This window comes from Nilaparvata lugens, chromosome 5 (assembly GCF_014356525.2).
Source record: "Nilaparvata lugens isolate BPH chromosome 5, ASM1435652v1, whole genome shotgun sequence".
Classification (NCBI taxonomy): Eukaryota; Metazoa; Arthropoda; class Insecta; order Hemiptera; family Delphacidae; genus Nilaparvata; species Nilaparvata lugens.
This window is the reverse complement of record NC_052508.1, coordinates 17,575,029-17,592,229: the sequence shown is the minus strand read 5'-3', so window position 1 is coordinate 17,592,229 and position 17,201 is coordinate 17,575,029. Positions and strand designations below refer to the sequence as shown.

At 36.0% G+C, this 17,201-nt stretch overlaps 1 protein-coding gene across 1 annotated transcript in view; it reads left to right on the top strand.

Annotated features, from left to right (window-relative positions):
- LOC111053779 (protein O-mannosyl-transferase TMTC2) overlaps window positions 1-17,201 on the top strand; it is a 147,631-nt gene that overhangs the window by 109,840 nt on the left and 20,590 nt on the right. The window contains 4 exon segments of the mRNA XM_039427788.1: window positions 9,573-9,817; window positions 12,046-12,186; window positions 15,142-15,226; window positions 16,192-16,376. Coding sequence (XP_039283722.1) covers window positions 9,573-9,817; window positions 12,046-12,186; window positions 15,142-15,226; window positions 16,192-16,376 — 656 coding nt within the window.

The following is a 17,201-nucleotide window of genomic DNA, read 5'->3' as shown; positions in this document are numbered from 1 at the left end:
GAGAGAGAGGGGGTCGAATTAGCAGCCAAGTTTGGAATGAATCGTCGACTGAGAAGGCAAAGATGAGCAAAGAAAACAAGAGCCAGTAACTGAGTGAGAGAAACTCGTTAGCACGAAATGCCGGCAGAGTCTTCTTGATTCGCGTTCGGAATGATATAGATCCAACCTGTTGCTGCATGTAGCCAAAGCCAGCCAGGGACAGGGCAGGGCCCAACTCAACTTGCCTTCTGTTTTCTGAATTAGAAACTTTTTCTTCTCTCCCAAACTTGGGCCTGCTCTTCCTTCCTCATCGCTCACTCCGGCGCTACGCAAAGATTTCTACAAATTAACCTGTTGCTTAAGTAAACAGAGAGAAAGCTAAATAGCCCGAGGCTTTCCCGAGTCTTTATGATGAAGAAACGTTGTGGGAGCGACAAGGAAGGAAAATTGCAAACAAGAATGGGCAAGAGTGAGGTGGCGGCAAACTTCTCCCAGCTGTTTACTTTTCATTCTTCTCGCAGTCAATAGAACTCCTCCCCCCCCCCGCAGTCGCACTCCCCTTCCGGGCGCGCTCACTCTTCTTCTTTGAAAAGGAAATAACTTTTCACACTAAATTTCACCCCAGCTGAAAGTCATTCAGTTTTTCTAGAGCGACTTTCAATGATAGAACAGAGTGGGACTGTTGGGCAGATGTTCACTTGCCAGTTATTAATTTTGTGAAAGTTCACGACGAATTCATAATCCTGGCATTCAAAATTCTCACTTCCAGCTACTTGTAGTATGATGTATTCATATTCTAGCTATTCAAAATTTGCACTTTCATCAAGAAGCTTATTGAATATTACATTGAGTGATAATTATTATTGTTTTTGCATCTAAAGAAAAGCTTCCAATGACAACGCTGGGTTGAGTCGGGTATCTGACTTCTTCTCACAAACAAGGATTAGGCTATAGCATAGATAAAGGATAAGCATAAGTTATATTTCGAATTTTGCTGTATTGATGAAGATGAAGAAGAAGTTATATTCGATCTTCATGTGTTTCTTGATGCTTTATTTATATCTGTCTGGTCCATGATAATTCATTGTATGATTTTTTCTATAATACTTCCACTAAGAATAGGACATTTCATACTTACTTTATTTTGTAAAAATGTCACTGTAGATCTGTATTGAAAACTGTGAATATACTGTAAATTTATTATGCATGTATTCGAAATATAACTTATATACTTAGCTATACTTCTTGTCTCTGACTATAGCCAGTTCCTTCTCACTTCAATTAACCAACAATATTGCAAAGATTCCTATTATTGCCACCGCTTGTGTGGTCTGCCAGCGTCGCTTTTGCCTACTGGCTGAATTTTAATGGACCTAGCTGAAATTCTTTGAAAATGCTCTCTTCATTTATGCCGATTCTCCTCAACTCTTTCATTCATGCTGTCTGTATTTCATCATTATCATCATCATCGTCTTACAAGGATTAGGCTCTATTGGCCTGTACCGGCATCCATTTCTTCCTTGGTCTTCCTATGCCTCGCTTTCCTTCGGGTTTGTACTCCCATGCTAATATTGGGAGCCTATTGGATGGCATTCTGAATAAATGAGTAGACCAATTTTCCCGATATTTCTTCAGAATATCCAAAAGCGGTTCTACATTCAATTCAGCTCTTATGTTGTCATTCCTTATTTTATCCAGTCTACTACAACCTTTGACCGCTCGTAAAAATCTCATTTCAGCAGCTTGTATACGAGATTCAGTTTGTCTGTTCAAGACCCATGCCTCACTACTGTATGTTATTAACGGTATCGCCATTGTTTTGTGAAACTTCAGCTGGGTATCTTGTCTCTTTCGCCTTCCTATAGCTCGTCTTATAGTGCCACAGACCGCACTGAGTCTCACCACTTTTTCACCAACATCTTCATCCTTATCGAATGAAATGCGGCATCCCAAGTAGCTGAAGTCTCTCACTTGATCTAATGCTTGATTGTCTATCACGATTTTTGATCTGACTGGCCACTTTCCCCATTATCTTGGATTTTTGAGGTGAGATTTTCATGCCAAAGTCCAACCCAATTTCGTTTAACTTGAAAAGAGCATATTGTAGTTTATCTTCAGTGTTGAAAATGACCACAGTGTCGTCAGCATATAGTAAAGAATTCATAAAAGAATTATTGCAGAGATCTATCCCTGCGTCAACATATCGACTCCAAATTTCCATAATCTCGTCAGTGTATATATTGAAGAGAGTAGGCGACATTGGGCACCCTTGCGTTTCCATTTCCAAAATTCAACTGCTAGTTAGTTCCTTGAATTGAGTAATAATAGTTCAACAATTTTTAAAAAACTTAGCATTTTGTTTTGGTGCATAAACTATTTTAAAATTATTACAATCGAGACGGAATATTTTTAGCGAACGTTATTATTGAATTATCAGATGTGATAGTACAAACATCGGGGAAAGAGTTGTCTTCAGGGATTCCCACTGAGCGTGAAAAAAGCAACTTTTATAAATTGTGGATAGAAGGGGAAAAATGTAGAAATAAGAAAGAAAGAATGATCGTCATACATTTACCCTTTCCAGTGCAGCAGTTTTTGCTCAGAGGTCAAGACAGCGGAAAGTGCAAATATATTTTTATTGCTTTGGTAACGGCGCATGAAACCAGAGCAGACATCTGAGTCCACGATGCAGTGATGCGGCAGACTCGCTCTATTACTTTGCGGTCTGCCAAAGAGTTATTGTAACTTCCGTTTTTCTCCAGTCTTTTCCTGCCATCTTCTTCCGTTCACATCACAACCAACGATTATCTTTCTGTCCATTGTCGACGAATCCATCAATCAACTAAATTTACTCTTTCATTTTTTAATTTTCAACTACTATAGCTCTAGAATAACATGAGAATGTACTTATTCATTATCAAGAAGCATCGCATCTCCGGAAATCAGACAGTGATGCTTCAGATATAGAATTTAAAATTTCAATTCAAGAAGGATGAACGATTTCTTGTGATTAACAATATTAATAGTTTGAAAAATATTGTTAATTTTCAAAGGTTCATTTTTATTCGCGGTTTACAGAAACACACTGACGTTATAGGGAAGGTTAATCAATCCACAATTAATCGTGTAATCAATTCATCCCCTAATCTTCTATTGATTGTTTTGAATGATTGAGAAGTACAGTTCCGTATCTGGTGTATGTACTGTCGATATTGAAATTATCAATAACACATCAAAATATCAAGCTACAGATCTGTTCAGATCTTACAAGTTTTGTCCTTACTTTGCTTTTACCAACCCTATCGATCAACACATCGGAAGCCCTCCTATTCTAACATTTGATATGATTTTTTAATAGATCCTCTGGCAATTTCTTCCATATTTCTAATAAGAAATCATTATTTGACTTTGTATCATACGTTTTCAACAATAACAAAATACATCCTCTGGCAATTTCTTCCATATTTCTTATGAGAAATCATTATTTGACGTTGTATCATTCATTTTCAACAATAACAAGAAGTAAAATATACTGAATAATGAGTAAACCAGGATTGACATCTCTATTATCTCCTGGATCAACAGGATATCTATTCTCTGAATCAAAGGAATCATATAATTTAGGGGATCTGGATCATGGGAATGATCATATCATTCCCATATTCATCATAATTTATCTGCTTGTGAAAATGCATGTGATTTTCATCTCGTATTTGAAATAGTATGACTTTTTTATTTGATGATGTGGCAAAGTTTGGACCGTATATACACTCTACTACTCAACCACGTTAAATTAAAAAAAAAACAATCACAAATCTAGCTATTCTAATGTAGAGATGGAAATATTTAGTAATTTTTGGTGCAAACTCAAAATTTGAAGTTATGTGTCGCACAGGACGCTTGAAATTCACGGAGATACATGTCTCCCAATTTCATAAAAGAAAACCTTACAATCCAATCAAACAGGGTGCCAAAATATTGATGCCAGAATATCCAAGCAAATCATGACTATCGTCCCAGAGGAAGGTTAACAACATACCAATCCTCAACAATGCATGTTCATTTGACAAGATTGTGGTTATTCTAGTTACAATCTTACAATAACACCAATTCTCGACAATACTCGCACATGTAACAAGAGCATCGTCATTTCTCGATACAATCATCTGCCCACTTCAAACAATATTATAAGATGATGAGTGGCCGACTATAAATCCAACCGCTTTTATGTGACAGAAAAAATTTATCCTGCGAATAGAACGCACAACAAGTAGCTTATCGCTGCCAAAATACAACCACTATATATAACGGTAATATTTTTCGCATTTCCGTTTATCTGCCGCGATGAAAGAAGGTTTCTTCCACACTCTATCTCTCTTAATCCCTCCCTCACTCCTTCACACTTACTCTCTCACACTCTCTGTTTCTGTCATTCACTCTCACTATTTCTGTCATTCACTCTCACTATTTTTTATCCTCTCTCTTTCACCCATTCTCTCACAATCTCTCTCTTCTTTTTTCTCTCTCTCACCCACTCACTCACACCCACTCATCCTTTCACTCTCACTCTCTCTCTCTCTCACCCATTCACTCACTCACTCACTCCCACTCACCCTTTCACTCTCACTCTCTCATCTTCTCTCACAATCTCTCTCACTCACTTACACTCTCTCTCTCCCTCAGCCAAAGCCAGCTAGCATCGGGAGCGTTGACGTGGTATCGAAAAAAGAAAACCAGCCACTTCAAGCGCGGAGGATGAATATATTTTATTTATACTGCGGATGGAGGAAGAACATCTGCGGGGGATGGTGCGAAGAAGAAAAAGAAGAAGAAGAGGAAAGAAGAAGTAGGATTGAAAGAAGAGAGGAAGGCGCGAAAAGCTGTTATCAACAAGATAGTGTCGATTCGGATGGCAGCTAGATTTTATTTATCAACAACAGTTGAGGCGGGTTGATCATACAGCAGATGTGGGTGGTGATATGGTGGTGAGAGTGAGCAATAAAAATAAATTTGCACTCCTAGCCCTTTTTGACCTTTATAACTCTTGCTATCTTTCAATGCCGGAAAAGAAAACGATGAGATAGAAGAGAGGCAGGAAGCCGAGGAGAAAACGGAAAAAGAGTGGGAGAGAAGTGTGGTAGGCTTGTGTGTTGAACAATGATACAGTGAGGAGTCGAGAGTGTGAAGAAAAATAGGAGGGGGAGCGAAGAGAAGTCAAAATAAGGAGCGAGAAAGCGGTCGGAAATCTCTGTGCTTCCCAAGAAAAATTATCAGCCCCTCTTCGTCGAGGAAAAAGCGAAAATATCTCGCTAGAAAAACATCCTGGCTTGCCTTGGTGGCGTCTACCAATATACCACTAAACCCTTCCAGTCGGCTGGAGAAACGCGTTATATAAGTGTGTTGGTATATGTATGGATGTTATGCAAGCATTGCTCTCACAGATTTGGTAGTGGCAAGAGCTCTCGCTTTCAATTCACGCTCACCAGTTGGTTGCAAATTTATCTTCTCCGCGGGCAGACTATTCCTTTAAATGCCACCATTTGAAGCTTCTCAGCCGGCATCTCAGTATCATAAACAGAGGAAGCTCTGTTCGAGAAAGGAGAATATGCTGGTGGATTTTTTCTGAATGCTTCTACTGCAGATCAAGTTATGGAGAGGCCAATAATATTGGATGGTTCTCACATTGGTTTAGATTATGGTTTTTATCATAGTCTGGTGTTTATTGGATTAAAATTGTTAAATTTTTGCTGCTAGCTTTTTTTATTACTTCTATATTTATCATATATTTTTACTATCGATTTTGATTGATGTTGGATTGTTTTATTTAATTTATGATGTTTGATTATTTTGCATTCTATTTCATCATTGTTCTTGAGTTGCAAATTGGTGTAACCGTTGGAAATTGAATAAACAAGTGAATAAATTACATCTTTCCAAAGTTCCTATTGTGTAGAATAGAATAGAATAGAATAGAATAGACTTTATTATTTATATATATTATTTTTACTTTAAATCTTTAATAGACTTTCTTATCTGAACAAACTTGTTTGTACTCGATTTCATCGTATTTAGTGTCCAGGATGAAATCCATGAGAAATACTTTTAAAAATAAGTAGGGATGTTGGAGGAGCAATTCAAGAGGTTATATCATGATAGTGAGAAACCAACAAGCTACCGATTTCAAAAGAAATCCATTCTAATAATAAGAAAACAATGATATTGTCAAATTTCACAAAAAAATTCTAGTGAAATTTGACAATATCTTTGTTTTCTTATTATGGAGAGATTTCACAACATCACCATCAATTCTACCAATTTTATTAAATCCATTGTACTTGAAGAAAGGATCTCTGATGTATTTTGGAATAGATTTAACTGTAGAATTCTTATCTTATTGTTTAATTAGTGTTACTTTTACAGTACAGAGTTGGTCACTACAAATTTTCATGATTACATTATTTTTCGAGTATTGATTATCAACCTCCATGAAACATAAATATTATTAACGATGAGCGTTCTACAAGGTTCAGGAAAGCAAGTTTTTTCCATTAATAATAGTGAAGCAGAGTAACTTTTCATAATGAGAATGTTTGGAGAATAACCGTGAATTTGATCATCAACTAATACAGATGGTTTAACTAATGGGTCATTCCTCCATAAATGATATTGTTATCAATTTTGGTCAAAATAGAATAACTTATTCATCTCTAACAGGAAAGAAATATTAATTCGATGAAGATGATCTATATCGCTAGATTGATTTGTTTCTCAATCTATATATATCTCATCTTAGATGGAAACGGGATCAATCATCACTGAAGAAGTTTAGAACACCGGAGCGTTTCAAAACCTACAGAAAATCTACTTTCATTGTATTATTAGGATGAAGATGGTAAATTTAATGATAACGATGGATTGATCTGCATGTTTTCTATATTCTCCCTTGAAGCCAAACGGGATTAATCATCACTGGAAAAGATTACGGAGCGAAATTCAGACTACAAGATCCTTTATAGTTATCCAGTCTTCACTTGGAACTTCCTTCCTATACTTGCCAGACTCATGTCCGGGTACTAGACGACATCAACAGGATTAAGATGGTTGACGTTTAATAGCTTGCAGGATAACGTCTCATGTTAAATGGTCGGTACTTGACTGCTGGAAAATGGAACAAGATTTGAGACTTTATCTTGTCTGGACACGACTAGCTCATAGAGCGTTGTCAGCCATTAAACTGGACTCTAACCTAGGGAAGCATTTAAAGCTCGTGCCAGTAATGAAACTACATCCTGGGAATGAGAATGAAGGTAAACATCAGTTACTCACTTCGGAATGAAGCTGAATGGATCAAGCTTAGTCACTATCTAGAAGATTGTCTTCTAGTTTGTGGCTCAAAGAAGTCTTTGGTTTCTTGTTTCCTTCAAACCTTGAATTGGAGGAATATGTTTTGATTCATGATATATAAGGTTCAAACAATCCAATCTTTGTGAATAGCTTATGCAATTATTGTGATAATGAACTTGACTTTAGATTCTTCACAATCTTTTACTGGAAGGAGAGTAGCTCAAAATAACCTTATTCCATGGTAAAAAAGCCACACAGACTAGACAAAGGATTGATAGATGATGTTCGAAAGGCTACTTCATATCGTTTCTTCCTATCAGTTGCTGTGGAAAAAGATAATGTTTGTGGGGTTTTAAGACTTTCCTGGGGCTCAAATCGATAATCGAAACCATTTGTTTTTTAATTTCTCTACGCCTGAGCACCGCTCAAATTTCAAAGCGATAATAATAGTGTAGTGCGGATTGCATATACGACCTTTAAAAGGCGCCTCTTCAAGCTTTTTTTATTTTATTATTATTTATTCAAGTTCTTGCTGAGGATGATGCTCGCATGATCTTTGAGCTTGTAAGTGGATAATGAGACGGATTATGACGAGATATGAGTGCACCCGCAACATTAGGTGGGTTCCGAACTACCTGCTATTTTTCAAACTCATAAATAGTATTCACAGGAGTTCGGCTCTAAGCCACCCTTGCAATGAGAGTAGCAGGCACTAGGCTACTCAACTTATCTCATCAGCGCGACCAAGAAACTAAATCGCTTCCCCAATAATTATTTTATAATATTCATTTCATTTGTATCATTATGAGCTTGAAATTCAATTTCATAATCATAAAATAATTTAATTTCCTTTTTAATCATATTGGAATAAACCAGTTTGTAGATTGTTCTATTATCACCGGTTGTAGGATATGTTTGAACAAAAATCCCTTCCAAGGTGTTCAAGAGGTTTAATGCACACACATGTCCGTTTGTCTCCATGAATGTCTCTGCTCATTTCATGCATGATGCTTTTGATTTTTTCTCTGTCTGTCCACTGATGTGAGCGTTCGCCTTAACGATGACGATGAAGTGAAGTTGAAGAATTTAATTCAGGAAACTTTGTAATTTTCTCGTGGAAGAATAATATTAGGTACATCATGCTTCACCTCAAGTATACAGAGTGTTCTGAAAAAAATGCCTATACGTCAGGGCGTGATTCCTCTCATCAAAAGAAGAAAAAAAGCTCTAATTAACATGCATGTCCGAAAATGCCTAGTTATCAAGTTATACAGGGCGGAAGATTTCAGTTCCCCTGCCGAAACGAAACGAAATAGATCTATTTTTCATACGTTTTGTATATAATAAAGGATTATTTTTTGAAGGTTGCGTTTGTCTAGACTTATTCTACATCTTTCTCTCCGAAATTAAATTTTCTACAAGTTCTATGAAACATATTTTGTGTTTATTGTACATTTAACATGGTAAATCTGCTTCAAACCTTGAAGGAACTTGTTTTTTGAGACCAAGTTTCGCGTATTACGTCACATATCTTAAAAATTACAGTAGCTACACGCATAGAGAAACAATAGCATGAGTAGATATCCCATGGGCGTTTATGTCGCAACTTTTACTGTTATCTCAAGCTGATAGTCCACGTAATTCTTCCTGCGAAGCTTCATGACGCTGGTAGTCTCTCATATTGTGCCGTTCATACACTCTTACCCGGTCAAAACAGTAAAAATCGACAATAATCGACAGTAATTGGCTTGAGATAACAGTAAAAGTTTTGACATAAATGCCCTATACCATGGGATATCTATACTTACGCTATTGTACTTCTATGCTACACGTCTGGAAACGGGTTTATTCAATTTTTCAGTTCATTTTACATGAAGAACGCTAAATTGTACATATTAATTAACATCCAACAAATAACCGTGGGGCTTCGTTTCGGCAGGGGAACTGCAATCTTCCACTCTGTATAACATAGTAACCAAGCATTTTCGGACCTATGTTAATGAGAACTTTTTTTCTTCTTTTGATGTGAGGAGTCACGCCCTGACTTATGGGCAATTTTTTTCCGAATACTCTGTATATTAAGAGGAAAAGTTACACTCTTTCTCCATGGTTGTGAAGATAATTGTGTTTCTGAGGATTTGAGATTGTAGCTGGAGTAAAAGTAATGCGATTTTATCATCTCAAGTCTGAAGAAACTACGGATTTCCTATTTGACAATTATTTCATTTTGATGTTTGTTTTTGTGGCAGTGGCCCACCTGAACCTGGGCCAGCTTCTGGCGTCGCGCGGCCGCTGCCCTGAGGCGGAGGCGGTGTTGCGTCGCTGCTGGCATCTGGACGGCGTCGGACTGAAGGACCAACGCACGCACCACCACACACGCGTGTCCGCCATGTTGGCTCTTGGACGCATGCTCTCCGACCACGGCCAACACTCCAGGGCGGTCGGCGTCTACCGGGAAGCGGTGCACAACTTGCCTGAGCACTATCAACCGCAGGTGCGCTCCTAAAAAATAGTAACATATTCAAAAAGAATCTATGTACATTCATTTATAGTGAGGTCCACGTTATAATGACAGTGTTTCATTAGCAATGGTATTGCGATCCTTCTCTATCATTTCTTACACTATCTCTTTCTCGCTCTGCTCTGTTGCCAGATCGTCTTTTAACATTGTAGAATTGATAATCAATTAACAAAATATTTCATCTTAATTATGAAATTATCGAAAAATATAATTTCTTGCCTAATAAAATATAATTTTAGTTATCAAAAGAATGGAGTCTGGAGAATTGCAACCAATGAGACATTCTATAAGGAAGTAGAGCCCATCCTTAGTATATTGAAAAAAACAAAGAAATTCTCATTTTTTCCATGTTCTGCGAATGCCTGAGAATCGAGTTCTGAAACAGCTTGTAATGCGTAATTTGAAGAAGAAAAAATGTGGCAAGTATGTTGATGAACTAGGCTTGGGTCTAGGATTTTCAAGAAATAAGCTTGAAGTTGAGGATGTCATTGATAAAGTGAGAATAAACCATTTACTTAAAACGCCCATAAACAATTCGCCAAAGATGCACAGGGAGATTGTAATCACCGATGCAAAAAAACGACAACGATCCGAGAGAATGAAGAAATATTGGGCTGATCGAAAAGCCAGACAACTTCAGAAAGAAGGTCGAATTTAGTTGATTGACTCAAGTGGTCCTATGTGGCCAAAAAAGACGAAAAAATATATAATTGTCTATTTCAAACGAAAATGAACCGTTAATATCACATCAATAAACCTGTATCAGCTACCGTCTATAGAAGGCATTGACAAGACAGAGAATCGGCAACGTTTTTCTCCTAGTATCTTTCTTCACTGTCATTATAACGTGGACCTCACTATAGTAGATTGGCGTACATTCATGTTCCAGATTATCATGGCTCGTAAAAATTGGTTTCATAGTCGAAGAAATTTTAAGGCACATTGATGTATTATCATGAAGTAACTAGATGATCACAATGGTATCTAGAGCATAGTTGTTAATTTTAAGGTGCGTACAGATATACGCGCCGCGAACATGAGCAATTCACTTTTAATATGCTGATTATACCTGTATTTTTACAGAAACGGTAAGATATAGATATAAAAAGCTTGGCATCAGCTGATGAAAAGTGAATTGCTCATGTTCGCGGCGCGTAAATCTGTACGCACCTTAACGTATCATTCAACGACTCGATGAAAATGATGGAAGAGCTCAACCATTATAGTGAGGTCCACGATATAATGGCAGTATTTGATTAACGTATAATAATAATTATACTTATAATAATATTATATAGTACAATAACAGAATTTCATACTGTGTACTATTATTCTAATGTAAGTCAAATTCTAACGTTGGAAGCGCTAGATCCCTTCTGGAGATGGACAAAAATTTCTCTGAATACCTTCCACCTCAAACCTCCTACTTACTCTCCACTAACCCCCTACTTCCTCCTACCACCTCCTACATCTCAGTACTTCTGAATGTTACTCCTACACAGAACTTTCCATTTCATATAAATAGACAGTTATTTCAGAGTTTTCTCCAGTTTTCCCGTTACTAAATAAGAGAAAAGTGAGCACGGACAAGAATGATTTGTCTATTCGATACTAACCAAGGCTTTTTCCGTATTGCTCCTCCTGCGTTATTTCCTTGTATAAAAACATATTTTCGCGGAATTTACTTCAGAATGGACTGAAAAGCTTTCAAATTTTGGTTTGTAATTCAATTCCAGATGTTTTCCTCCTACTTCTTTGTTCTACCAGCATTCGTTCAGACCCAACATTTTGACACGATTACAATGGAGCTTGGGTAGAACTCTGGCGATAGGAGGATGTTTTAGACGAAAATAAACTTACTGAATTAAATCAGTGTTATTGAAATATTAGAGTATAGTACAGTTGTACAGAATACACATGGACATACACATAAACCTCCTCATCTTTTTATAGAGATGATATATGATTCTGATTCATTTGTTCAAAGGTTCAGATTCTGGCATCTATCAAGCCATATAATCAAATAAACGATGTCAATAGTGTATCAAATTTTACACAGTCTTCATCAATGTATTCATACTATTCATCCTATCGAAATTCGGGGATGGAATAGTAAGGGCAATAAGCCTGTTTTTCATAATTTCATGATTATGTATTTTTGTCTCTGTTGAATAAATAAATAATTTGTCGTTCAATTACAGACGCTGTATAATCTACTCGGAGAAGAGTTGGGTAAAATAGGCAACCATGAAGAGGCTGAGAGGTGGTTCAAAGCCGCTTTGGATGCTAGTCCTGACCATGTGCCAGCTCATCTCACTTACGGGAAACTACTAGCTAAAAATGTAAGTGAACTTCCAATAGTTCTGTATTAAGATCAGTTGAGATCATTGCATCGAAGGAATCTGGAGCGAATATAATATGAAGGAAGTGTAAAATGAAACAACAGAAGTATTCAAAATTCGCTTTTTTCAATTTCCACAGAAGTAAACATTTACATTAACAAAATGTTAATACTTAATCCTTATAGATTCTTTTAGATTGAACGGAACTTAACAAACACATAAATATGTATGATAAGTTATATCCAATAGAATCTATAAGGATTGAGTTATTAACATCTAGTTAATAACTGTGGTGTAAAAGCAGCTCAATCAAATCATTTTATTGTAGAGGACTCTTGATCTTGAGATCGTCAAGAGTATTACAACTGACAGAATTCATTAACATTATTAATACTGTATTATTTTTAATTGAAGTTCAATTCAAAAAGAACTGATGAATTTTCAATAAAAGAACAGCAATCATGTCACTTGTAAAAACTATCTCTCATTCTCTCAGTCAATTTTCTCTTTCTACCATCCTCTTTTCAAGTAGAATAAGTAGTTGTTGATCAACACAGTACCCCAATAATTGATTGATAAATTAATCTTTCAAAATGAAAATTTGAGAATGTCAAATCGAAGTGTAATTTTTTTTAATATTCATCAAATTATTGCGTAATAATATTAATAAAGAATATGAATGATGATGATGATGATGAAATTTTCCCAAGTTACATTATTCTATTGCCGTTCAATCACAGACGCTGTATGTTCTACATGTAAGAATTTTTTTCATACCGATTAGGTATAGGCCATGGATCTCTTAAAATATATATCAATCGAGACACAATTGTAACTTATTCATTCACTTGGAAGATGCATTTCTTTATTGGGAGTTCTAAACGTCGAATTCCATCCAAATTTGAAAATCGTTCCCGGGAGTTGTTTTCCAGCGATAGGGACACAGCGTAGGCAGCCGTCGCACAACACAAAACTCGGCGTGACAAAATTTATAGGCTTTATAAAGCGTAGTGTTATTGGTTTTCCCCAAGTCACCGGTGCAAATGTTGCCATTCCTTGTAGGGTACACTTGCTCGTGCTAGAACGTGCGAGTGCGTGCGTCAGAAATGGCCCAATGTCCAACACCGATCTCGCCGGACTGAAACTTTAAAAAGTCCGCCATTGCCGGGCAGCCCTTGTTTGCCGATGACCGTTTCGGAAAATCGTGTCGAAAAAAAGGGAAGCATGCTTCTTTGCATATTTCAACGCACACCTGGTGGTGGGTTCGTGAAAACTACCACCGGAAAAAAAAGTGTGGAGGTGTGTATTGAGAGGAAATATCTGGGGCCGCACAGGGGTGTGCCGAATAAAACTACCTCATTAATACATTCTATATCACTGCAAATCAATGAAACCTCATTTTATGAATGAACTTTCCAAATTCAGTTAGAATTATAATGGAATACATGGATTACTGTGTATTATGTAGTGTCCAATCCACTGTGGAGTTCCAATTGCTAGAACATGAACTATAGCTTGGAGCTTGGAGCTTGGTGTTGGGTAAATCGAGAATACCAAGAAACCATCATTTCACACATCCACTAATGCATTCCCACTTCATCTTCCACATTACCTACATTTCAACATATCAATAATTGTGTAATAATTTATAAATTATTTCATGTATCCTAATCGTAATCATGCATGAGTTGAATAAAATGGTAAAAGAATATTCAAATAACATGTTCTGTAGAAGGAAGAATGTGGGCTTATATTTCAATCGATGACATGCATATATATTAGTTAATAATAGAGGCAGTTTTGCGCTATGCCTGTTGTTCTCTACGAATCATATCATAGTAAATTATGATTTGAGATTGTCAATGGAATTAAATAAATACATAAATATACATCTACACCTATTGATTGCTTACTATGATGAACCTATGAAATTGCATCCACAATTGGAATATTAAAGTATTGAGATTCAGATTAGCCTTGTTGAAAATGAATGATGACTGTCGAATGGGCGATTGTTAGAATATTTCTCCACGTACCGTGTATTCGAATTTTATTCAATCAATATTTATGCATTTAAGTTATTTTATATTTTACCGTTTGATTTCTTGCCCTTGAAAACTCTTGAAAGATCGTCGAGTAACTTTTATACGAGTGTACTGAGCCAAAACATTTTAGTACAACAGAAATGTTCAAATTTCACATTGCTGAAAAACGGTCCCGTACTGTAGCTATAGGAATTCAACTTTGGAGCACATCCAACTCATCCCAATAAAACTGTGAAACTTTTTCAAAGTGCTTGAGATAAAACATGAGACAACATATTCCTCTGTTTAATAATATTGTAAGGAGAAGCGAGGGATCTAAGGAAATAAGCAAGCTTTTATGGAGTCCATATAAACGTAGAGTTGGCTGGTTGTCTGCTGTATACTCTGTTACGTATAACCCGATGTTTATTGAAACGACAGTATTAACATAGAGAAGCATATTACATTCTGCGTTATTCTGCAACTCAGTTTTCATGGAGAAACTCTTTTTCTGGAACGAGTTGATAATAAAAATATTCAGTGTTCTTTATAATCGGATAGAGAGTAGATTATAGATTTTACTATTCACAAATATCCCATTATAGGATTGGCACCAGATATTTGGACAGTACAAATTGAGCGTATGAGAATAACTGATCATACGAGTAAACGAACTATATATTTGCTGATAGATATTTTTAATGAGATGGTTACCCTACTTAACTCTGTTAGGTTGATTGAGATATATTGAAAAAATGATGGAACCCACCAAATAGTCTCACTAGTTCGACTTGATACGTAAGATCCTATGAATAATAGTAGACCTATCATTGTAGTTCTCATTCAACATTATACTAACTTAGATAAGTTAATTCTAATATAACTTGAAAACTTGGATTACTCTGTACGTTTCTTTTTTCTCTACCCACAGAGAACGAGAGCAATGGAAGCAGAGCTGTGGTTCAAAAGAGCACAAGAGTTAGCCCCTTCTGATCCTGCGGTTTATACACACTTTGGTGAGTCAAAATTCCTATATTTTTTCAAATAATGTTTTTAGTGAATACTTTCTTCTACAATATTTAGATATTGCACATTATGGACACCTTCAGTATATTACACTGTTCTATTGTACATCTATTGGTTGTTCAAATTTGAAATAAAATTCGAGAATTGAACTTTATTCATTAAGAAATTTAAATACCAGTTTTGATCGTTGCCCTTGTATCAATCTCTAGAGGATTGTAAGCTAGTATCTCAATTTTTTTCAAATAACTGGGTTAGACAATTACAAGTCGGTTTATTGTTTATGAATACCTATTGCAACTTTGAACCTAGGACAAAGTGGAAACCAGGATACCAACTAAAAGGGAGAAAGTAAATAAAACTGTAAATCGAAAATGGGAATGCCAACTATTTCCTGGAACGACTGGTCATCAAAGGGAAACAAGCGCAGAATCTCCCAGGTTTAATTAGATCACTCAATGTAAGAACACTTTGGTGGAGGAACCTGGGAGAGGCCTATGTCCAAAAAGAGGACCATGCATGTTTCCATAAGAAAAGAAAGCAAACATTTCTGCATTCAAAAATCAAATTTTCCACTATATAGTACTAAGAAAAGAAAAAATGTACGGTTGAATTCAGTAATGTCGTGATAAGTATTGTAAAAAATACGTACTATCTTAGCAGAGATGTTTAAATTTTCATTTCTCTTTTTTACTTATTGTATAGTATTGAGAAACAATAAAGGCTTTATTCATTATCATCATTACTTCACATTCACTACTAAAAAAAAGGCTAACTCATTTTCATAGCCTACATTCCACTTTCAGAATAAACATGATTGTTATCTAGCATTTCTTCATTAATATATTATGAGATATCTTCCACAACATACATTCCATTACAATACAAAATGTAGATCAAACTTAAACATCGGCTTTCATTTGAAAAAGTTTTAATAATTATTGTTAATTTTCCGTAGGTGATTTCCTTGGAGGACTAGAAAGGCACATGGAGGCAGCTAAGGTGCTGCTGCGGGGGGCAGAGATGGTTTCTGCAAGTCAGCAACTTCCTCTGGTCTCGGCAGCGGCAACTGCTCTCAGGCAGGCAGGGCGTTTGTCACATGCTGAGTCCATCTACAGGAGAGCTCTCGCTCTAAATCCCAAGGTGAGTCTCATTTCCTAAATAAATATGGCAGAATGCATACTTGAATAAAGTTTCCTTTAGTTTCCAAAAACATTTACAGGAGCAAATGCATAAAATAAATCAAAAAATTATAAATGTATATGAACGATGTATAAAAAACTATGTATGTAAAATTATAAATGTATATGAATGTATATAAGTAGTTTCATAAGTTTTTGAAATGTAGATGTATTGAGGGCTACTATTTTTTTAAAAAGGGTAATATGATATTATTTCATGAAAGAACGAGTAGAGAAATACATTCAATTCCCCCCTTTGAAAATCATCACGAAAGCCAAAAAATGTATAGGCCTGAAATAAATATTTATAACTTATTGTTGTTGATCTAACAGATCCAACAGATCTGTTGAACTGTTGGTTCATCTGTTGATCTATTGATCTCTTCAACTAGAAAGTTGGATAAAAGTCCTTCATTAGAAAGTTGGATAAGTTAATTCCATTTTCACTTGGAAAATCATCTACAGAAGCGAAAACTACATGAAATAAATTTATATGACATTTTTATGATGAGTCCTTAACAAGGAAGTCTCACCCAACCTGAATAAACATCAATCCACGAATGAGCCTCACGATTATTGCATTTCAGCCGGGTACAAAATTTTAACGTTCAATAGTTTTGACGTTCAAGATTTAGTGAATAATTTTCTGGAAATGAACGCATCTCTTCTCCCAGTGTAAATGTGATAAGTAAGTGTAATAAAGCAAATGTTTTCCAATGAAATGTCTTGGAAATAATTATATGAACTACTGGATTTAATGAGTAGAGAACTACTGGAAACACCAATA